Source organism: Atractosteus spatula, chromosome 11 (genome assembly GCF_055471065.1).
Source record: "Atractosteus spatula isolate fAtrSpa1 chromosome 11, fAtrSpa1.hap1, whole genome shotgun sequence".
Taxonomy (NCBI): Eukaryota; Metazoa; Chordata; class Actinopteri; order Semionotiformes; family Lepisosteidae; genus Atractosteus; species Atractosteus spatula.
The window spans coordinates 28,842,273-28,866,649 of record NC_142716.1 but is presented as its reverse complement, the minus strand read 5'-3'; the positions used below and the strand labels follow the sequence as shown (position 1 = coordinate 28,866,649).

At 39.3% G+C, this 24,377-nt stretch overlaps 2 protein-coding genes across 4 annotated transcripts in view; both read left to right on the top strand.

Moving 5' to 3' along the window:
* Nucleotides 1-11,739, top strand: part of cep350 (centrosomal protein 350) — a 65,641-nt gene extending 53,902 nt beyond the window's left edge. For all 3 annotated transcript variants that reach the window (XM_088927521.1, XM_088927522.1, XM_088927523.1), the window contains 7 exons: nucleotides 101-237; nucleotides 1,170-1,246; nucleotides 1,936-4,013; nucleotides 5,391-5,816; nucleotides 6,406-6,552; nucleotides 7,444-7,566; nucleotides 8,147-11,739. In XM_088927521.1, the coding sequence (XP_088783647.1) occupies nucleotides 101-237; nucleotides 1,170-1,246; nucleotides 1,936-4,013; nucleotides 5,391-5,816; nucleotides 6,406-6,552; nucleotides 7,444-7,566; nucleotides 8,147-8,311 (3,153 nt within the window). In that variant the 3' untranslated portion in view covers nucleotides 8,312-11,739. The remainder of the gene's footprint in view (nucleotides 1-100; nucleotides 238-1,169; nucleotides 1,247-1,935; nucleotides 4,014-5,390; nucleotides 5,817-6,405; nucleotides 6,553-7,443; nucleotides 7,567-8,146) is intronic.
* A 10,440-nt stretch (nucleotides 11,740-22,179) lies between these two features.
* The window catches only part of qsox1 (quiescin Q6 sulfhydryl oxidase 1), a 50,548-nt gene continuing 48,350 nt past the window's right edge, over nucleotides 22,180-24,377 (top strand). Inside the window, exon 1 of the mRNA XM_088928294.1 lies at nucleotides 22,180-22,494. Coding sequence (XP_088784420.1) covers nucleotides 22,212-22,494 — 283 coding nt within the window. The 5' untranslated portion in view covers nucleotides 22,180-22,211. The remainder of the gene's footprint in view (nucleotides 22,495-24,377) is intronic.

The following is a 24,377-nucleotide window of genomic DNA, read 5'->3' as shown; positions in this document are numbered from 1 at the left end:
ACCCGTAAGAAGTAAAAAAAAAACTATTTTAAAATGCATTATTAGTGTAACTGGCGATTTGTTTTGTACCTTAAACTTTTTCTCAACTTTCTCTGTCTAGTCTTATAATGACTTCATCAACAAGACCAAGGCTGAGCTGGATAAAGAACCCGACACTTCACCCACAACCAAACCTCAGATCAAAACACCATCCTCTGTCTCTGGGAAACCCAAGATCAAACCCCCACCACTGCAAAGGTATGTGAGATGAACACAACAGGGTTTCCCAATTCTGGTTCCCGAGACTCGCAGACCTGCTGGTTTTTGATCCTCCTAAGCACTCAGTAAATAATTTAATCCTTGATAAATTTAACAATAGGTTTAATTTGAACTCTGATTTCCGTTCTTAAATATGCTGAGAGCTTTTTAACTGTTGTGTTTCTTAAGTAAATTCAAATGTTTGGAGACTTTCACACTTACAAATGTTCAGATTAAGCAGTGTGTTAATTTAAGGTTTTTTTTAAGTGTCCAGATCAATGCAGTGAAATAAACAGATGAGTTGGTCCACAGGGCCGGGTTTGGACCCTCCTAAAGTACAAGAGTTTACATTCTCATGGCCTTGTAACACTTTGTTCACTTTTTCATTGTTCTGTTGCCACTCTATGGTGCAGAATACTAAATTGGCATCTTATTGACGCCAGCAGGCATTTGTCAATTCAAGTATCATTCAATTCAGAGAGATTTGTCAGTGCAGCATATATGGTGCAGAAAAGCCCATCTCCACTGCTAGGAGTCAGTGCATTCTTTCAGAGACTGCTTCTTACTGTAGGTCCTGGTCTCTGGTCCCTTCATCATATTATTAACTAGGGATTGTAGAATACACCTAGGTGTACTTTATTGGCTGGGCTTGTAAGAGTAAAACTAGTAAGTTTGAATTTGCTTAATTGACTTTGGATTTCCTGTTTTCAGCTTTCCCTGTTTCCAAATTATTCTATTCTTCAACCTTAATATACATATATATATAAGCAGTTTAAAGTTGAGCTGCAGGCTGTTTTTAAAGTGGGAGAAAAACAGCTTCCAGCTCACAGGTCCAGGTGAAATGACTCTTCTATTCAGTTTCAGAATTAAGTTACAAAATCACATAAAAATGTTAAGGAACAACAAGATTATAATCCAGCCCTATATTTTAGGTGTGAAACAAACAAGACTTGGAAGATTGGTAGTGAATCGGAAAAATCTCCTTTGCCAGATTCCCCTGCAAAACATGGTAAGTATTAGTATTTATTGCACACAGTCTTGTAGTCAAACTTTGAATATACTGGAAAAGAGACCTGTACTAAAAAACCTTTATGCCGGGTACAAACATGTATTTCAAATTATGTAATGTATGGCTTCATCAATAGATCAACCCAATCATACTTAATCTGATTTTGTGTGGACAAGATCAGTTGTTGTAGGGCATTCTGGTTGTCTCAGCCTGTAAAAGCGTTCAGTCATAGTGTAGGTTGAGCTCTGTAAATTTAATGTTGGAAATTAAACAAAGGTCTCCGTTACTAGCTGACCATGACCAAGATTTCCTAGTAGCGCCGCTCGTTTAGCTCATGACTGCCACTTGCAATCTTCTTGGTAATGGATGCTCCTCTCCTCTAATCAGTATTAAGATAATACCTGTCACCAGAGAGATTCAGTGCATACTGATACTCCTTCATACAGATTGTTTACCAGGAATAGTATGCAATTGTGTAAATATGCTTCTTTCTTGTAAAAGGTTAAATCATTATTAACTCGGGTCATGTTACACCAAAGTTATGCATGATTTTGAAATAAATGGTTCTACTGTACCTACATACTGTGTCTAAATTGACTTGGGCATCGGCAAGACATTATAGTACTTTTAGGATGCTTCATATCATATAATTGAAATTATTTTAATCTAATTTTTAATTTAATTTGTAGATGATGACACCCTATCAAGCAAGGAGAAGCTTGTACCTACAAACAAGGAGAGGCCTTTCAATGAAGAACCTACTATTACTGTATCTCCCATCCAGGCCAGTCCAGAAACTCCCAATGTTCCTGAGAGCCTAACTTCACCTGAACCTGTTTTCAAAAACCTTTCTACAGGCACTGGGATTCACAATGAAGCAGCCAACACACAGGAAGAGATTTCTGGAGATGAGAGTGCTGTTTCAAGCCAGAGATCTGAAATTGTTGAAGAACTGGAGCAGCTGAACGATGAAGAGTCAGATTCTGAAAGTTTGCACTCCCAGTCTGAAGATTTGCACTTAAAACATCTGCTCAAATTAGATCTGGGTTTGCTTACTGAATCCCAGGATCAGTCTGCTCAGAAGGAGGAACTACATGATCACAATGAGCTAACAACAGCAAAAGGAATGGATCTTGAAAAGGATGCTTCCATTGGAGAGAAAATGGAACAGCAAGAATCTGCTGTAGATGGTGGTGAAGAAGATGAGGGCAATAAGTCTAGCATCTCATCAGGACCTAAAAAATCAGAAAAGCCTACTATCATTGTTGCTGAGGAGCATGAAGATATTGACCTCCCATTAACAGAGATGCTTTCTGCAGTAAGACAAAGTTCCTACTCTCCTGACATTAATGCGTTGTCACCAGAAAAAGAAATGATACCACAGGAAAATGAAGAATACCCCCCTGTAGAAAACTACTGGGATGATTTTGAGTCTTCATCAGAATCCTCATCACTGAAAGATTCGCTTGAATCCAAGGCAGCATCCATTGAAAAGGAAGGGGAGGAAAGATCTCAGTGCAAGTCTCCTGCTTCAATCAGTGAAGAAGTCAGCGAAGAGTTGAGTGAAAAATCCAGTTCCTCTAGTGGCAGCTTCCACTCAGGAAGACTCCTGGAGCTGACATCTCAGGCTGATGATTTAAAAGGCAAGGAGAGTAGCAACAGGGAACAAAATGAGGTCCTTAGCCCAATACCATCATCACCCAATTCCAGACCTCATTCCCCAACTACCTCAGACTTGGATCTAATGTCTGATTTCAACCTTGGGGACAGGGTTTTGGTAAGCAGTGTGCAACCTGGCACGCTTCGTTTCAAAGGCAAAACCATCTTTGCCAATGGCTTTTGGGCTGGAGTGGAGCTGGACAAGTCAGAGGGAAGTAACAACGGAACATATGATGGGGTTGTTTACTTCAAGTGCAAAGAAGGGCATGGCATCTTTGCTCCGCCTGACAAAATTACCCGGCTACCAGATACATTTGAGATGTACGTGGACACCACAGAAGATGAAGATTCATTTCTTGATGACCAGTGTGATGGCAGTTATAAAGGAAAAGATGGGAAGAAAGATGCAGAGAATGAGCAAAACAGACATGACCACAAGCAAGAGCAAACTGAGCCTAAAGGTAATTTGAGAGACAGCACACCTACCATTGACAGTCCAGAAGAACCCCCTGCTCTCCATACATCAGCTGAAAAGGGTATTAAACTGAATGACCTTGAATTAGAATCTGATAAGGAATTAACTGAAGACAAGCATCTAATTCTGAATGGAAGACACAAATTTGATTTGGACATGAAAACTTCATCGGTGGAAGAGTGCAATCTCTTGAATTCAGAGGTTAACAGATTTAGTAAGGAAGCTTCAAACCAACAGGAGCAGGAGAAGTCATCTACTCCTCTGCTTGACCTTCTGGCTCGGGAGAAGGACCATTTGGAGGTTCAGCTGAAGCCCCTCGAGCCTGATGTGACCCCTGAGGTTCAGGCAGAAGAGACGCCCAAGAAAAGAGAGCAGCAAGCTAGCACATTTGCCGATAGGGTTCTCAACAATTTTATGAGAGATGCTGTTAAGCAGATACAACAAATTAAGAAAGCTCGAAATGAAAAGATTGCTTTGGCAAATCAGAAAGTGTTGGATGACTTTGAAGAGGAACCTTCCCCACGAGATCCTCCACAGCAAACATTACCTTCTGAGGTGCTGAAAGACGGCGCCTCTGAATTTCTGGATGAGGAGGGGGATGGAGCTTCCTCCCCAGAGCTCTGTCCTAGACCGGTGAGTTGATGTCCATTCTATACATATCGTATCTGCAAACTAATATGTGTCTTGCCGTGGGCAAGATGCAAATCTCTCTCTCCTTCCTTTATAGATTCGGTCAATCCCTATTATTCTTCATGGCAGTCTCTTTAAGAGCTTTAAAGAACCCCTATTAATCAATTTTATCTATTACTTCACCAAATTTGAACATAGAAAGTTAGGATATTTGTCAGAGCATATTTGCTAAGATCAGAAATAGAGCTTAAATACAGGCTTAAATGTGAAGAGACTGGTTTTACTGTCATTTCAATAAAAATGAATATAGTTGCTCGTGCTGTTCTTCAGACTCAGTCCAGAGGAAGATAATGTTTTTTTTCTATTCTTGTCGGTAAAGGTTGAAGCCTAGATAAAATTTGCCAACTGTAAACAGCTGTGTATTTTTCCCTGTACAAACTAAATACCAATCCGGTAAATGATTATACATTGGAACTGATAAACCTGCTTGGTAGTTTTATATCATCCATATTCTGAAACTGTTTGTCAATACTGACATCTGTCTAAAACGAAAAGCATTTTAACAGAGTCCAAAGACTTGTTTATTCAGTATTGATTCTTTTCCCTACAGGTTTATGTAAATATAGACATAAAAAATAGGTGAAACTTTCAGTGCAGTCTGTTGTTGCTGTCTCAGCTGGCAGATACCCTTTCTGTATAAGTTGATTATAGATAATTAATAGATAGTTAATCCCAGTTCTATCAAACTCAAAAAATGTAATCATTCAATGTTTTTAGAATATTACAACATTTCATGCTTTTAAGAATAGTTACACTAATTCAATTTGAAAAGCAGAATACCTTCACTTTGCAGCAGAAAGCAAGACATTGTTTAACTTTGGACCAGACAGTAAATGTTGAATGTGCAAATCCTCCAGCAGTAGGTCTTTATTTTGTCAAATCTAAATTTAATGATGATGCTTCAAATAATCTTCACTACAAAATGAAAGCTGGTTTCCACTCTCTGGGGAACATATTCTCATTGTGGTGAACATTTGGTAAGCTGCATGGTTTTTGTAGTGTACCTAAATGTTTTGCAAAAATGGACTTCAGAAGTGGGTTTTCATTCCAAAGAAAAGTGAATCACCTCATATTGTGCATGTGTCAATGCACCATATATCCTAGCTAGCTTTAAGCACTTAAAGTAATTACTTATTACTCTTTTGTAGTCAACACAAAAAATAACAAATATTTCCTTATATATCTTTATGGATAGATGTTTTCTTTTCACATATTGCTAAAAATTAATATCTTTGTTTCAATAAGTTGTATCAGTATAAGTGCATCACAGTTGTTTGTTGACGATCCCTGAAACTTGTTTTCCGTGCTTTTGCCGGCCAGGAGAGTCCGGTGTTTGGAGCCAGTGGCCAGGAAGAGTTGGCCAAACGACTGGCAGAGCTGGAGCTGAGCCGCGAGCTGCTGGACGTGCTGGGAAGAGACGAGCAGGACTGGTTCGACGAGGACTTCGGCCTGAGCTCCCGCAAGGAGCAGCAGAAACAGCAGCAGCAAGGCGCCCCCGCGGAGCAGGCCGCAGCCGCCTCACGCCCAGAGCCCCCGTCTCCGGCCAAGCCCCGGGAGGAGCCCCTCATGGTGGTGCCGCACGTCGCGCCACAGGTTGAGAGGCTGGTGCACATGGCGACTGATGAGCTGTGGAAGTTCCAGGAGCTCGGGCACAGCGTCCAGAATGTCTCTGCCCCCGCCCACTATTTGGGTAACGACACCAAGGGACAGGACATCGAAAGCATCAGCAGGCACAGCTACAAACGGGTATGTCTCTGACCCTTCCCCCCCGAAATATGAGTGATGTTAGGCCTCCTCCAGCTGCATTAAACTCTTAAGGTTCAACAGATTTGTTTGCCTTTCCTTTCTTTATTCACACTGACTCCTCTCTAACAGTTTCCCAACGATTCCCCTTTTATTTTCCATATGGGGGGGGGGTTCCACTCATTTGCAGTGCTCTCAGGAGTGGAAAGTTAAAGTTCTACATTTGGTAGGATTGTTGCAAAGTGTTAGCTAGCATAATGGGTTTTTAATAAATGAGGGACCATTTAAATCAACTTTTTGTGCCGTCTAAAAAGGGAGCGCTTTCAAATTCTGGCCCATGTATTATATGATGTACATATTTTAAAATAGTTTTTCCACTGATCTCACCCCATGTATGGTGTAAAAATCAGCTTTCTGTGCAAGCAACTGCAAGTGGAGTACTAGGCAGGGTACTGCCATTTAGTACTCTGTACTTTGTTGCATACAGTTTATATCTACACAGCTTTTTATGATAATGCAGAGCAAGTCTATCCAGTCCAGTCTACGTTATAGTGGATGTGCTCTTGATTGTTTCTGTCATTGTTTTCATCAGTCTGTGTTCGACTTGACGAAGGAGATCTTCCAGGAGATCTTTGCTGAAGACCCCAACGTCAACCAGCCCCAGTGGAGGAAACCTCGCCGCTTGAACTCTTCTTACTTCAGGAGAGTGAAAAATCCCAATAACATCTCGGAAGTGAAGGTGAGGCAAATTCTAAAAGTTTCTGTTTTCTGCTTGACTGTCCTAGCTCAGACCTTAATGTAAGATTTTCTAAAGCCTTTCCTGCGGCCACAATGCTAGACAAATAATGGACCTGAGTTCTTTAAGCAATGCGATTGTTAGTCCTTATCTCCTTTGCCACATGGATGGCAAAACCTTGCAGCCTTTGAACCACACCATCCTGGAAAAATGTTGAACTCTAATGTTTACAGAGTCGGCAACAAGGGATCAATGTGTACTTTAAGCATCATTGTGTGTTTAACATCAGGCCAGTGGGCAAAGACTTGATTAAGCTGGGCTGTGCAGGACAAACCAAAAAGTAAACAGTGCAAGTTGCTTGCTTCACAAACACAACCCAGCCTACTAGAGCTATAGACACGCTCTGCCGTTCATTGAACGCTGCCTATTTAAACATTTTAAACTTTTCCATTTCATATCTGTTAATATCAGATTATTACATTCATTCCTTTTGCAGTAGTCGTACCTCACTTGTGGACTATATAGAACTTCAGAAAATGTCAGCAATATTTGAATTACAAGAAAAAAATTAAGCAGCCAATTTTTTTTATAAAATACCTACTGACATCAATGTTGGAATGTTTCTCTTTCAGCAGTCGTAAGATATGTTTTATATACAGGCTTCTCTTCAAAAGTGACCCATGTCTACATTTTTTATTCAAATTCACTTTTGTGATCTTAGCAGTAGTTGGGGAAAAAAACACGGACCAAAAAAAAAATAGATGGATTGTACCTTCCTCTTCCTTGCTATGCTTCTTTTCATGAGTGGTGATTGGGTTTTTTTGTGCTGTAGACTGTATGCGTTATTTGAAGATGACTCAGGTCTTAACTGTATTTGTTTTATTCCACTCTTAGGCTTTTATTACTGCAGAGGTATTGAAGTTGTTTGGCCTGAAGAAAGACCAGAATCAGAAAACAGACTGGCAGAAAATGCTCAAATTTGGAAGGAAAAAGCGTGACAGAGTGGATCACATCTTGGTAAGTATTGTGCCCAGGTTCTGTTCATTCCTTGTTTTTGTGAGAGGAAATTAAAAATAAAGTCGGGCATCTTTATGCTTGTAACATAAATGGCAATCAAATCCTTTATGAGAGGGGAAATCACCTGCATTTATAGGAGCTTTGAGTGGGCCATTTGTTCAAAATTAATTTAAAGCTACCTCTCATTATACCTACCTCTCATCCGCAGTAACCAAATAATCTGTGTATTCCATGCTGGAAAGAGAAGAAAAGAAACGCAACGTTTCGGCTCGAGAGGAAGGCTCTACAGCCGAAACGTTGTGTTTCTTGTCTTTTTTCAGCATGGAATGAACCGTTACTTGTTCCTTAGAGTCTGCGTATGCTGATGGAGCTACCTACTTGAAATAATGTTGCGTTTTCGAACTTCGTTAGTAGTCAACGGAAATAGTACATCACAATGATGATAAAAATGCTGTTGTTTTGTTGCTAGTCCCCTGTGGTTAGTTCTTGCCAATTCTTCAGCACCTTGAAGTGTGTATATAGCTGAATTGTGTCTAGCTCTCAAATGACATTCATTCTGTACCTTTCTGTTTGCCAACAGGTCCAGGAGCTGCATGAGGAGGAATCGCAGTGGGTTAATTATGATGAAGATGAGCTCTTTGTGAAGATGCAGCTTGCTGATGGGATCTTTGATGCCTTACTTAAAGACACAATTGATGTCCTGAACCAGTTACAGGACAGGAAGGCCGAGGAAGTCCTGTCATGAACTCCTCTTCTACCTTACAGGTCCAAGTTGCCTGTTACCCTTCACTTTTCAACTTTTGTCACCTCCTTACCTGAACCCAACGTGCCAATTAAAGCCTCATGCCTTTAGCCATCCTTTTTGAGCTCACCTGTTCAGATCTAGTTCCTTTGCCTGGACATATGATGCCACCTTTGCCAACCAGTGGAACCTCAGACCTGTCACAGACTTTATTCTTCACATCATCAAAAATGATGGAATTTATCCTCAGCAATATTTATTCGTGTTCTTAAAGATTATTATAAAAAGACAATTCTGTATATCTTCTCTTCCCCTTGGATCTGTGCAAATTCATGCTTGTGAATTATTTTTTTGCCAGCTTTCTACCATATACTGGTAAGGCATTTCAGTCTGCATTACTTGAATAAGTGGACTCACTTTATGTGCATCCTTGATGCAGAACTTTGCTCATTAATGAAAGATCCCAGAAACCCATCTGCCGTCACATTTTTCCTGCTGTACCCACAAGATTTCATCTGCCTTAAGCGTGTCACAAAATGTAGCAATTGGCAATGTTGGCATTCAGAAAGTGTCAGGTGGTTTTCAGACCCAGATAAGGAGGAGAGAGGGCAAAGCTCTTACCATCAGCTCATTTTCCCATCTATGGTCTCTTGACTTTTTGATTTGTACAAGGCACTCATGAGACATGCAGTCTATGGGAGTAAAGCAGAAAAATGGTCAAGCACCTGTGGATTGTTTCAGTTGCATCTGAGATTTGGATCTTAAGCTGGACAACGAAGATAGGCCCCAGACACCGGCAGTTAAGGTTTTGCACAGGGGCCAGTGGATTCTGCACGGGGGAAAAAAAAACTATAAGAAATATAAATAAACATTTATAGTAGAAAAGAGAAGTTTTTTGTAACGTTGTATCCTTAATCATTGTCTTAATTTATTAAGTAGAACACATAATTCAATGTTAGGAGGTAAGTCTTTTTAGAGTAATGTGCAAGGCTAAAATAAATTGACACGTTTTAAAATTCCTTGGGGATTTTTTTTTTGAAACCCAGAAATGAGCAAGACCGCGTTCACTTGCATCATAAAAGAGTTTTTAAATGCGAGTATTAGGAAGATTTAGATTTAAATGGTTAGTACACTAATGCAGAACTGAATTTAAAGTTCAAGCACAGAAGAATGACCTAGTAATACATCAAGGTCAATTCTACAAGGTGGAATGGTTATATTTCAGGACAAAACATTAATCCTTTGTTCCCAAAAAACACGAAAATACAGTCAAAAAAACTGTTTTTTTTTTCTAAAACGCAGTAAGATGCAATGCGATTTTGTTTCTGGTGACCTATCTTTAAATAAGCACTGGACTGAAAATATAGATCTGTACCAATCCCATCCTGGATACTTGACACTGTGCTGCAGACCAGTCTTGCTTGTGCAACAAACATCATCTTTTTTATTCGATATATAAAATGAGGGCTTTCCAACCAAGATAAGCACTGCAAAGCTGGATTTTCAGTAGCGAGAGTTGCCTTTTCTGTTACTTGATTCTGTTTTAAGTGCCTCATAGGTTATGTAGGTGTTGACGCTTTTGTAGAAATCCTCAGTTTTATTCTAATGGGCTACATTAACATTTACCATCCAGGCATCATGTTTCATTTCCATTCAGGTTATTCTAAATTCAGCCTTATTTAACTCCCACCAAACAGATTAATTTACCGAAGGCGATGCAGCAAGGTTACTGCTTGGGTTTCCTTGCAAAGAAACAGAGGTGTAATGCTTAAAAATGAAACATGAGTGAACTCAGGTTACAAGATGCTGTGGTGCATTCTGTTATCAGTACTCTGCACAGTAGCAATCCTAAGATGTTAAGATGACAGGTCACTGATTGCATCCAGTCTTTTGTTTTTCTCTTTTACCTTTTGCCTCCTGCCTTTTATCATTTTTTGTTCTCAAAGCTGATTTCTCAACAATGGTACGGTACTTTCGAATTCCTAGGTCCTCCATCTTTAAAGAAATAGTCAGATAAATGGAAATACACATACTTTCAGTGGCTAGGTTGTACTACAAAAGCTCTTAATCTGGGACAGTCCATCTGGCTATCGATTAGATCCACAGTTATGTAGTGGAAAGAAAATGTGTAGCTGTTTACTTTGAAATGTTGCCAATGATGGTGCAATGATAGTTCAAGGGCTGTCATAGTCCTATGAAAGTCCAGCTTATATTGTTGTATATGACTGGGACAGCTGTGTGTAGCAATTTCCATCTTGCCACAGGAGTTTCTTATTGCAGTTTAGCAACTGTCTGGCTGTTTGTATCAGTGATTCAGTATCTAATTAGATTCTAACCAGTTAATAATGACTGATCACTGCTCCCATTGCTAGCCGTGGCTTGTCAATGTATTTTTTAAAAGTGTCCTTAACGATGAAGGGAGACAAAAAACATCTCCATTGTTTGGCATCTTGACGTTGTTTTAGGTTCTGTGTTGGTAATCCACACTATCAGAGAAAGAAGAGCATCCATGGTAAATGAAGCCGAGTTGTAAAACCATACGTTTATTGATACAAAGGTGTTCCTAGATACCAGTCTCTGAATCTGTCCCCGGTGTTCATGCTGTGTGACATGAGGAGTACGTCTTCCCTCTTTGAAATGTCATGGGAGTGATTTATACCTGCTCCGTTGCACCACGGTTAAAGTATTTTTAAATGGTCACTAAAAGCTGCATCTTGACCCACACTCATCCCTTCATTGGTGTTTTGTGAATGCAGTGTGGCTAAAGACTCATCTGGGTCACCCCTGTTCTTGCGGGGCTATCCTGTTTTGTATTGATGGTACAGTCCCTGTGTAAACACGAATAGGGTGATACCTTTGAGAGCTGACGTGAATAATTCATTCTGTACTGTTTGCAACACCTTATTATGCAAGTTCGGTGGTCAGTATCTGATACTGACCACAACTGCTAGGTCAAAGAAGAGTGATGCTAGTGTTTTTGCATAAGGGTTAAACCGAAGCCATAAATGGTGTGAGAGTACTAGAGGCACCTAGTAAGACAGGGCATCCTAGGATAAACTGCAGTCAAAGGCTGGTTTTACAAAAGAATGTGGTGCTAGGCACAAATGCTAATCAGTTCATTTTTTTAAATTCTTAATGTAGGGCAATTGCAATTCAGAGTTTGTGACTATTTAAATGACAATAATGTACTGTGAGCGAAACAAATTAAATGAAGACTTAATGATTTGTCTACAGGGTGTAAATATGTAGGCTCTCATCTGCTGTTTGATATGACTCGGTTACTAATGAACTTGTGTAAGATTGTTGTAAAATAACCTGGTTCCCTTATGTGTATACGAATATGTATATATTATACATATATATATTTGTTAACTAAATTGAACTTTAAAATTGTAAATAAAGGTTTAATGATTTCTAAATTTAAAAAAAAATCGTTTTCATTATTTTACTATTCCAAGGAAGATGTGGTGTGTTTCTTGTCCATCTACAAACGGCATTTATCTGAAATTTACTATGCAACTTCTAACATTTATTGTAGCGTTTTTGGTTGTCTAATTGACTACAGGTTTTTCTAAATGATTTGAATAGTCTTTATCTGTTTATAAGTGTATTATTTGTAAGTTGTTTTTTTTGCCAGTGTTAGTGTTTGTCTCATACATATTTGTTTCGGAAAAACAAGTGGGAAATTACCTCTAGTCTATGTACTTGTAAAACAAACTTTACACTTTACACATATGAATGATTTTAGATCAGTGCGAAAACCCTACTAAATATAAACAGGGGGCTTTCACTTACTGTACATGAGAAAAATAGCATATTTAAGGTCCTTGTCTGAAAATAGCTATATCTTAGGATATTTAATATTCTTCCCATTAATAGATCTAACAAAGAACAGGTACAGACCTGAATTAGCCGAATGCTTCCAAAACAATGTACATATCGGTGATCACGTTTATTCAGAACATTTAGGTTCAGGACATAGGTATCAGCTGTGGTTCTAAGAGGCAATCTGCGTTTGATTCCTTTCGAACATCCCATTTTCTTTCTGTCCTATTCCCTAGCAACAGAAGACAAAGTGTTTTAAGTGTCAGGTAATATTAAGTGCGATGGAATTTACAGGAACTGCTGTTCCCTTTGCTTATCTGTGTACAGGAAGTCTGAAGGAAGATAAAACAAGAAAAAGGCCATAAATGTGTGCGGGATTCCAGAATGAAAAATGGCCGCATCTCAATGTGTCACCTTGAGCAGATGCAGGTGATAAGATGACAGGATGAAGAGGAGCTGTCGGGAGGCTGTGCTCTGCGCTGTCTCTGTACTGTTGAGTTATAGCAACACCAAGCGCGGGATGCCATTTTTAGGACAGGACAGATGAAGCTGTACTAATGGCCTTCACTCATGAATAATACAAGATGCCTGTCTGCTGACGGACATGAAAGGGTGATGAATGCTTTGGACTGGGTTGGGGGATTTCTTCAGTGCTGCCATTTGTTAAAGTGAGCTTACTATTAATGAGGGCTTATCTGGGGGGTGTCACAAACCAAACCACGAATGTTTCCTTCACACGAGGAAAGCTGGAGAATGTATCCAGTTGCAAAACGTGCCCTAATATCGATTTCTACCTTAGAAATCAAACGCATCGAGACTGTGTCCAAAAGACAAATAAATCCTTTCTATATCAAGTTGCTCCTTGTCTTCAGCCGTGGCAGGTAGTGCTGTTGCCTCACTTCTGCTCTAGAGCGGGGTGCATAAATCCTGGCTGGAGAAATAGAAAATGTTCATTATTTACTGGTTATAATCCTCAAAATCAAGGCCCATCTGCTTCAGTGCCTTGGACGTGTTGTCCAATCACATTCATTTTTTCCATGTACTGCGGTTTCCTCCCACCTTCTGATTACATGCTGGCTACCTGAACTGATGGCTTTCATTTGGCTGCATGCTCACCCTGTGTTGGACTGGTAGTCATGCCATGCACACTATACTTCCAAAACAGTCTTTGGAAGGGCTGCTTATCCCTAACCAGGATGGATGAATGTTGTGATCACCCCTTTCCTCAAGTTTGCCGAGGAAGTCACAAATCAATGGTCCTGTAAATCGTTGAGAATAAAACTAGAAAGCACATTGAGTTTGGGGAGTTTTTGGCCGTCACGTAATGTGCACAGCGACAGATTTTTCTTGATTTCTTTCGTGTTTTTAAAAGTGCATTGATTTAGGTCATTGATCAAGGACTTGAGCTAGGCTTTATGTCTAAAGAGGTAAACAGAATCATTGAATCGCCCTCATTCAAACAGTGTTATTGCACAACCTGCATTATTACAGGCCAGATAGATTGGGGATGCATCTGAAGATAAAGTGCGAGATGCCTGCACTTTGATGAGGAGACCATAAATGCTGTTTGATGGCATTGCCCTTGTGAAATCCGCTGCACAGGAAGATCTGACAAAATAATAAAATGAACTTAAACCATTGACCTGGCACTTATCTTCTTATCCTGCCAGCTTACGGCAGACGTATTTTGGGAGTTATATGGTTTTAATACGTGTACTGTATGTTTCATCTCCGCAGATATAGCTCCCTTGACAGCATCTAAAATAGGAAGGTGACGCAAAAGATTTATCCAGAAATACATGTAAGTAACAGATTAACAAGCACACTTTGTGTGCCTCTAACATGTGGAGTATGTGCTTCAGCTCGTCTAACAGTTTGTAAAGTCAAGAGAAGGCAGGCAAAAGTTCAATAGTGAATTTCTTAAATTGCATAAGCTTTTACGTATGAAATTTCTGAATGGCACTTCATAATTCATTCATGCTGTTTATTTCCCCACCAACTCAAAGCTTTATCAATAAGAGCCAATGTCTATCTTGAAATGACACATAAGAGCTCTCTGCTTGTTGATCCCCAAGTTCCTAGCAGTTTCCAGTCTCCTTGTTCCTCTCAGAGGGATGACTTTCTGATACTTTGCACTCTCAGATCTCTGCTGTCCATGTGATTACAGAGATTCTGCAGCTGTGTCCATTGATCTCACGCTTTGAATGTCCATGATCCTGAGGTCTAGAGAAAGCCGATATGTTTTGCAGAATACGGAAATGCTGTCAATCCTCATCGCCAACAGTCCTTCCATAATTTTTAAATATAGCTGGTCTCACACCAATTTGTGTGGTTCAGGTGGATATGGCTTAAATTAGAATAATTTGCAAGTCATATCTGTGAGTGTGTTTGCTCATACCATGAACAAGAAATCACAGATTTAAGGTTTATTTCAACATATTGTAGCACTCTTGGGTTCACGTGGGTATGCGCCCTCGCCGCTGCCGCCTCAGGTCGGCCCCCAACCGCTGGGGACTCAAACCCGGGCCTCCGGCATCACTCAACAGGGACCCAGCCATTTGAGCTAAAGGGAATTCTCCCATCAGCCTGGCGGCTGAGTTCCCTGCTATTCACAGGGAAGGGTGGTGACGTCACCGCGCTGGTAAACCGGCTCGCACAACCTCTAATGTCGGCCGTATGCGTGACACTATGTTTTTATTCTTGGTCAGCACAGCTGCTTTCACGTCTTAAATGTCCAGGGGCTATCCCAGAATTCTTGCATTACCATGTTTTATTCCTAAAAATGTCTCATTCAGGATGTGAACTGCACAGTCACCGAATTTGGACTTCATTGGCTAAATATCACAATGAGCTGTCACTTGGCGCTGTCCCTTCTTAAAATTTTCCATAGATTAGCATCTCTGAACATAGATTCAATTTCATCCTTGAATAACATAGCATCTGCTTTTCATCTTTGTTCTAGATGCAGGGTGGCTCTAGCTGTTGTTTTGTGTGTGTGGGGGGGTTCCCTCAGTCTTTTCTGTCTTTTATTAGCAACACTTTGATTAGTAACACCATGGTTTAACTGCCATGAGTGTTTGTGGCTGATGTTTGTCTTCCATGAAAACTCTGACTTTCCCTTTCTAGCTGACAATTTCTAAACTGTGGTTTACAGCCCAGCCTGGAAGCTCCCATGCTCCCTGAACGATTTTAACTCCTAACTTCTTTTTTACCTGGTTGAAATGTTTATTGTAAATGTGGTAAAAGTGAAGTGGTCTTTTGGATTTCTACATTGAAAATCATTTACCACTAACAGGTAATTTTTTCTGTTTAAAAGTTGGATGCTAAAAATGCATCTCAAAGCTAATAGACCGTGCAGTAAATAAGGTAAACTCATACAGAACAACCAAGTATAAAAAAGTTTGTTACTGATGACAGGAAGACATTGTATCTCCTATTATGTGGTTGTTAGTAGCTTCATGATCCGTAATGATTGCCAGAAAATATGCAGAGGAAGCAAATTATTGATTCATAAAAGTGAGGTTTTCATTAACAATAAAGATCTTAAGCTTGTGCAGCACCAAAACACTTTTAAACTTTTTGGATGATGGTCGAATTTTTTTTTCTGTGATTCCCTGTTGAGGCAATGGCAATCAACTACTTTGTTCTTTTCCAGAAGCTTTTCTATACAAATTAGGTGGTATTCAAATTGAACAACATTGAAACAACAAAAAAGACATCAAACAAAACAGTATATAAAACAAGACAGTATATAATAGGGGAAGCTTCTAGGAATATTCTCAGGTGTATTTTCATTCAATCTGATTAAACTCAGATTAGCTGCCAAAAAAAGGTTTTGCACTCACAAAGATTCTGCAGACCTTCATTTTTGCCATACAATTTTTATTCTTATTATAACACTCATTTCCAGATGTCTTTGATTTCACTTTCAATTGTTTGTATTGTTGCAAAGAAATGGAAAGTATGGTTCTTAAACAGGAAGAACTACTATATTAATCTATAGGTTCATAATGACCAGGGCCATAAACCTTTCCCAGAACACAGAACACATTTTTCTGTACAAATTCCACATGTTCATCAAACAGAAATGTAATCTGCCTACAGGGACACCCTGGGATTAATATCCTGGAAGATTTACATTACAGTTTACATCCACACTGCTGTGTTCTTATTAAGGAAAAATGGACAAAACATTTGCACAAGACAGATGTTTTATGAATTTCAGAAATAATGATTTTATTGAATTTTACCCAAAATTTGTTTCCCTGCTTTTGACCAAAGTTGCAGTGAAATAGATGTTTTACAGCTCTGTGAATGCGATGAAACGGTGAATGTGTTACAGGAGATAAAACAATATCTTATTCAGGAAGTGTGCTCAGAAGCCTCTAAAAAGGCTATCTTTTAGAATACAGACTTTGTATTAGCTGATGAATGCGTGATCTGTTTTTTGACAAATAGTAAATTGATGGTATGGGAAGACACAAACCGCCACCTCTGGTAAATTTACTGTTCAGATTATTCCACAAAACAAACAACTCCGAATTTGTAAAAGGAGAAATGCTCCTAAATAGCAAATGTTTATCAAAGAATTATCTGCATGGATAGAAAACATTTTTACTGCCTCTCAAACTGTCCTTTTTTACATCTGTAATGAGGATTGTGTTTTTAAGGTACTTCTGCATTCACACCACAAAAGCCCAGAACTTATCCTGGTTTCCATGGCAATAAGTAGATAACAGAGCATGTGACTTCCATCTTGGATGGGACATCAGTTGCTCACAGAGAATATCCTCCAGCAGATGCTGGTCCTCAGTTCATACAACAGTACTGGAGCAATCAGGGTAAAGAACCTCCCTAAGAGTACTGCAGTAATATCTGCAGCAGGGACTTGAAACCATAACCCACCAGTCATGAGGCCTGAGAGTTTTCTGCAAGGTTAAGCTGCCACCACCCCTTAACTGCATTTATAGATAAATATTGTATTACAAACAGCAGACACAACATATATTTTAAAAGGGCCTTTGACAAAAGTTGTTTGGTTTTTTAGTTCTTTGAAAATGACATTATGATGATCACCTGTCACACTCCCCTTAGACAAACACTCTGTAATCTGGATACTGTTATATACTGTTCATGATCCACTCTGCTGGTGACCACACCCTAGCTGTTGTGTACCCTAGTGAACACAAAGAGCAATTCTTTAGCAATTAAGCTCCTCCATAGCCACAGTGCAGCATATTCAGTAGCTCTCTTTATACTTTACATGCTTTAGGCCTACAAAATGTGTAAAGTCAACAACTCAAGAAAAGTTACAAATGAGAGGAGTTGATTTGGTCTGTTACCTTAAGCCTGGTTAACATGGCTAGGTAGCTTTGTCCAGAACCCCTTTGTGCATTGATGTATATCCTGTTATCACTCTTAAACACTCATGATTTTCTCTTGTGTTCTCTAGTTTGTAATTTTCTGTTGACCAGGAAGTCAGGTCTGTCAAACACTGTAAATACAGGAATTGAAATCCACCTGAATCCCCTACTCCCCTAGTCATCTGTGTTTAAACTATGGAGATTCAGTACTTATGGGCTGTCAGTGTAAGATGATCCTTTACACTCTCGCCTTTTTTATTCCACAGAATTTCTAGACACCAGGGGAGGCCAAACCTGGAGACACGGTCTAGCACTTACAGGTAACCCTGGAATCAATACATGAGTGTTGATCAGTGTATTAATTGAATAGATTTGCACTAGGAGACGGCACAGTGGTGCAGAGATTAGCATTGCTGCCTCCCAGTGCTGAGGCCCTGGGCCCACTTCCTGGGATGCTATCTGTGTGGAATGGTTGAGTGGGATTCCTCCTGGTGCTCCAGTTTCCTCCCACCTTCCAAAGACATACTGGTAGGTTAATTTGCTCCTGTAAAATCGGCCCTGGTGTGTGGTTGTGTCTGTGTGTGCCCTGCAATGGACTGTTATCCCATCCAGGGTGTATTTTGCCTTGCGCTTTGCTTGCCAGGATAGACTCAGGTATCCCAGCGGCCCTGTATTAGATTAAGCTGTTAGAAGGTGGATGTATGGGTCGATTTGATTAGGTCAGGAATGGCCTATTTCACCTACTTCAGGGTTCATAAGAACATAAGGGAGATTACAAATGAGAAGAGGCCATTCAGTTGATCTAGCATATTTGGCTGATGATCTCATCCAGCCTTTTCTCAAATAAAGCTGGAGTATGGGTTCCAACAAGGCTGAATAGTGTGTTCCATACTCCCAGCTCTTAATCCTGTTCTTGTTTACGCTTTTCCATGTGCTTTCCACTTGTAACACCTGGCTCTTGTTGCATCATTGATGCTGAAGAAATCCACTGGTTTGCCTTTGTCAATGTCTTTGAGGATTTTAAATACCCAGATCTTGTCCCCTTGCAGTCTTCACCGTTCCAGACTAAAAAGGTTTAGTTCTTTCATTCTGTCAGAGTAGAACATTCGTTTAAGCTACATGTAAGCATGTATCTAATGGCTTGTCTCTGGACATATTCTAGAGCAAAAATATTTTTCCATTTTGCATTTAGAACTTATGTTTTGACTACCTGGATGCAAAAGCCCGCAATTCTCTAATTCAAACATCAGCTAAGGGCTTTTTACCCAGTTTTAAATTTTATCTAAATCTTGTAGACTTTCACTAATGCTTCTACAGTGTTTGCTAATTCTCCTGTTTTGGCATTGTCTGCAAATGGCTAGTTTACTAACGAGCTAATTTACCAATTATCTAACAAGCACAATCTATATCATTGATATTAATTAGAAAGAGTAGCACAGATCCCTGTGGAAATCCGCTTATAACATCACCCCTATTGGATCATATGGCTATATGTACTCTCTGCATATACCCCACTATAGCCCATATGTACTCTGTGTTTTCTCAATCCAATTCTCAATCCAAACATATTCTTTAAATGCCTACTGCCTGTATTAATGTTTTAAAAACCTTCTGAAAGTCTAACTACACCATATTGTAAGCTATGTGTGTACATTACTGTTGTTGCTTGTTCAATGAACTGTAAGATTTTAAGGACAAAGTTGTACCATTATGGTGAACCTTAAAACCTGTTGGATTTCAACTCTCTGGGATCAAGTTTGGTCACCACAAAAACGGAAAACAATGCATCAACATTAAAGTTTCTTCAATTTCAGTTCATCCAGGTAAGTGAATCAATATTTTACCGAGCTAATGGAGCCCCCGATAAATGAAAAACAAAAGACTGTATGGCCCTTCAGGTCCAGATTTGAACGATACTGCTGTTAAGGGCTGTGTCTGAGTAGCAAAACTAATTTGGTGTGAAGAGCTTTCTTTGCTAATGAAAGCATCAGCCTGTTTGCATAAAACACCTTCAGATAAAAGACTCCCTAGACTTCAACTTTGAAGTTAAATTTGTTAACTTTTTAGTTACGTTTTATCACACGGAGAAGTTGAACACATTGAGCACAGGTGCCATCATTAAGTAGCTGTATTTAAAATCTAAGGTATTTTATAAGGCAATGACAGTAGTCACAACTCAAAAGTGCTTAGGCACATAAATGTCATTTCTTGTTGTGCCACTCCTCTTTCATACACAAAGGCTTTACTGTGATAATGATGCAGACATGTCTCCATTTGGAACGGACTTGAGACAGCCAGGGGCTATTGGTTTGGAGAATTGTGTGGTGGAAGCCTGTTATTTAATCATGGTTTCACTTGGTGAATGAGTACCTGTGAAATGCATGCATGAATGCATGAAAGTGGTGAATGTTCTTGCATTCATACACCCCACAGTTATTGCAAAGCATGGAGAGCAGATCTGTATAATGTGTGTTTTTGTGATGTTTTGTGTACCAACAAAAACTGTGGTCTATTATAGAAGATTAGGGTCATGTACAGCATTCTTTTGTGTTGCTGTTTGTGCAGTAATTAAAAAAAAGTTTTGTAGCTCCATAAACAGGTTTCAGTATGACCATAAACATTATGAGGGAAATGAGGCTTGTTACCCATGTTTTTGCCAGTTGTTTCAATCCAGCAAAACAGAAATTTCCAAAGTGTAAATTCACAATATCATGGGATAGTAGGGAAAGTTCAAAACGACTGCAGAATTACTGTAATAAATTGGGCTAGGTGATCCAATTTCTAGTAAGTGTTAAGAGAAAAATGTCTGACAGAATGTTTTTTGGGTTGTGTTAAAATGTTTATAAAGAGCAATACACTGGAAACAGTACTGTTGTCCTTAACCACTGAAAGATACCATATAAACACATAGGTCAGCATTTTTTTTTATCAAGTTACTAATTCCTACTCACTAGAAAGACACACATGAAGGTATAATTCCCCAAGGCATTTATGAAAATCAGGCTAATTATGAAAACTGGATTTTTAACAAAAGTATACAAATTTAGAGTTTTAGGCATCATGCCTCCAGCAAAAACTGTGAATGTCACTGTGAAGTTAATTAGAATTAATTTCTATCAAATGCAATGTCAGCCTGTAGAAAAATTTGGAAGATTTTTATTATGTATTATGTGTTAAGGAGTCACCCATTACTTTTGCAAAGTAATACAACACAATATCATGTTTGTATGTATTTAGGAGAGCTTTACAACCTTACTTTAGTTAATTTAGTGATCATGTGATGTGGTATTTTGTAAAAAATGTCAACTGTCCCAAGATTCCACATGATATTTACTGTTGTAGCAGTCCCATGGAACTGTTCTTCTGTTGTAGCATTCCTGGGTTTTTATCCCATGACAAAATCCTGTCATTTTTGTTATTTGCTAATAATTGGATCCTCTAATTAATGTGCTTGTACACCAAGTCTCCAGAATTATACAGAACACTTCTTGGAGTGGCTCAGGTAGGACAGGTTCAAAATATATTATGACACTTCTGTCATACAATACTGTATGTAACCAGTGATTGCTAAGCATTGGTTTAGGAACAGCTGATTCCTTCATATCATGTTTACTTGGTAATTCACCACAAGATGTCTTAGAATACTCTGGTCCTATTCAATAGCTGTAGTAATTTACTACACAAGGTACTGACCCTAATGGAAATTCTAGCTGATTTAAATAGAGATTAGAAAGTGATTTCTAATTATTTGAAATAGCATCTATTGGTACAGTATATGAGCTGATTTGAACTCCTCACTAGTATAACCTAATACTAGCATACTATACTATTACCTAATAATTACCAGTAGAATGGAAACTTTGTCTTTTAAATTGTTGCTGCAATAAACTGGTTTCTACATTTATGAACTTTAAGCAAAAACGTGAACTTTTAACTTGCCTTTCCACTAGAGAAGTTATTCCTGAAATATTATGTAGCTGTGGTACTTTTCCCACAAGAAATTCTGTAAGGTTCCTGTAGTAATTTTCTCTGCTGAAATAATCATGTGATAACTGCTGTTCTACTGCAGCAGAACACATTTCCGTAGCAGGGAGGCAGCTACTGAATATGCAAATAAACATTCACTTTCCTGTTTTCACTTAGAAATAGATTTAGACAACTTGTTGATAACTTCGTTTGAGAAATCGCTGAGGATGTCCAAATATTGGTTAATTCAAAAGAAACTGAAAATAACCTCGCATGTTTTGTGAATCGCAGTTCACATTCGTGGAGTGCATTCCATTAATTTTTCGTTAGGGTTGCCTGTCAGTTCAGATTTATTGGGGTATGAGTCAGTGAACAGTATAATGCGTAAAAAACGACATCGAGCTCATTATACGCACTGGTGGAACGACTCGATTAATACTATTGTACAGTAGTTCAAAACCCCCCGTCTGTTGCAAAGTGCTGCGCGGCCATATAATGTTTTAGAACGAAACGAACGGTTTTCTTTTCAACCGTAAAGATACACGCTTCGCGATGAACACTAATTTCGCCTGTTTAAACCAATCCTCGTACGCTGTTTGCTGAGCACCTTGCAATGTGTAGCCTATATGAGAATGAAACTGTGGGCCCCTCCTTCATGCAGATGTGGGAGAGTAAAGTGAAAGAAAAAAGTTTGTATCAGTTTGTGATAGCTGGCTGGCTCAGTGTAGTGCGTGAGGGAACAGTGGAAGATGGCGCAGCAGCGCTGCTCTGCCACGTCTCGAAACACAGAGAATCTCAGGACTGTTTTCAGGGCTTGGACATCTCTTTTCACTTCGCTGTTGCTGCTCGCTGTGACCGCTAAAGCCGGGCTCTACACCCCGACTGATCAGATCGTTCTGTTAAGTCCTGACAACATCGACTCCGTGATATTTAACTCTTCCCGATCCTTCCTGGTAGAGTTTTACGCTTCTTGGTGTGGGCACTGCATTGCCTTCTCTCCTACCTGGAAAGGTTTGGCGAGAGACATTAAAGGTTTGTATCTTCTGTAAAAAAAAATGCGGCTTACTTTGTTGCTGACTGCAGGGTTGCAAATTGGGATTTCGTAAGGTCATGCGCTGGAAAGAGTGCATGATCGGTGAACTACAGCGCTTCGTAGTTTCTTAGCAGATGTTACTGTTTTCTTTGGTCAAACTTTATGGTTATTCTTTTTTACCAAGTAGTGATTTTTTTTTACATTATGTCCAACGTGACCGTAATGAAAATGATTAAGGGAACTACAATTTATTTTGCGTGTACTATGTTAACTTGACAAATGCAACATTTGCATGAGCAAAAGGGGAACTTCCCAAAACAATGTTTCTCCAATTTTATAATGTGGAATTCCTTTTTTTTCTAGAAAGAGAACATTCTATTGCATTTTTTATTGTTTTCTTTTATTATTGTTTATTGTTGTATTTTGTCATTATGGTAGAAGACATGAATAGGGCGTCTCGCAGTCGCAGGTGACAAGAGTTAAGCTTTGCACACCAACCACCTACCCTTACAGGTGGTGAAATGTAACGTTAGACGTTGTACTGTATGTCTGGCATTTAAATTAAATTAGTTTGTACTTTCTTTCTGTTATGATGTACGTTTTGCAATACTGAGCCACGGGGCATATACAGCACTGCATTAACGGTAATCTTTTCAGTTCTTACAGTCCGTAGACGCGGGGACAGAGTTGACATGGGGCGCTCAAGTGAGAATCACTGGATTGATTTAAAGTTCAGGCTTCACCTAATCCACATTACAAAAAGGTCTTGTCAATTAGGCCTGGTTTGATACAGTTTCTCAGGGGAGTTGGCCGAGAACCAGGACCGTGTGGCAGGGGGTGTTGAGGATTTGATTGAGGTGCACTTGTTAGCCGTTCGAGGCAGCTCTCGGGAAGACTCTTTGGCGTAGTGCCTGCCTTCGACTAGAGCTGTTGTGGATTTCATGAACTTTGTAAGATGGGAAAAATAATACCAGCACTGAATGTCCTTTAAAGATTAAAGCCACAAAGAGCTAGAAATGGAAGTGATCAACAATAGTGATCAGCAAAGAGAGAAAATGTGTTTAATAAAAAACCAAATAAAGGGCTTAATTTAATTTCCGAATTCTGTGGCCACATAATGTCCAATAGGTCATATGGAATACTGTGGTGGACACATCTAAATTAATTTTCTTAAGAACTGTGTTAATTTTTAATGTATATGATCTTGGACTCTACTGTGGGTCACAAAGCAGCAGATTTTATTGCATAATTAAGTTGCAATAGAAAAGAAAACAAGCTAAAGTGCATACAAAACTACACAACAAATCAGTGAATATGACTTTCGTTTTACAGGTTCTTTTTCATGGTGTGCACCCTTTCAAAGTCACAAATCGCCTACTCAGATTTTCAAAATCCAAGGTAAAATAAGAAAGCTTCTCTAGGTTAGGGAGCCCACAAAACTGAGAATACATTATAGAGACAACGATTATTGTCATGAGCAATCGTGTATGGCAGGAGATGTGACCTTCTAATAACAGAAACATTTTCATGCAAACCATGTTCCAGTTCTGGATGACAAAATTGTCTATCTACCAAACATTACAGTATAAGAGTCTAAGAAGCTCAGAAGAAGCAAAGCCATTGGGTTCACTCAGTGCTTGTCAATTTGTTTTTAGCCTGGCCTACCTAGGAGAGGATCCAGAGACCTCTTGCTAGTAGAAAGTAGGGAATAACTGTGCAAATATCTTCATATTGCTACAGCACGGCTTATGTACTCTCTAGCTGCCCACACGTAAGACATTAGAGCTAATGTCCAATTTGAAACTAGAGAAGGAGCAGAACTACAGAACAAAATGCTGCCGGATCCATAATTATTCTGTATTTGCATGAGCGTGTTCGTCGT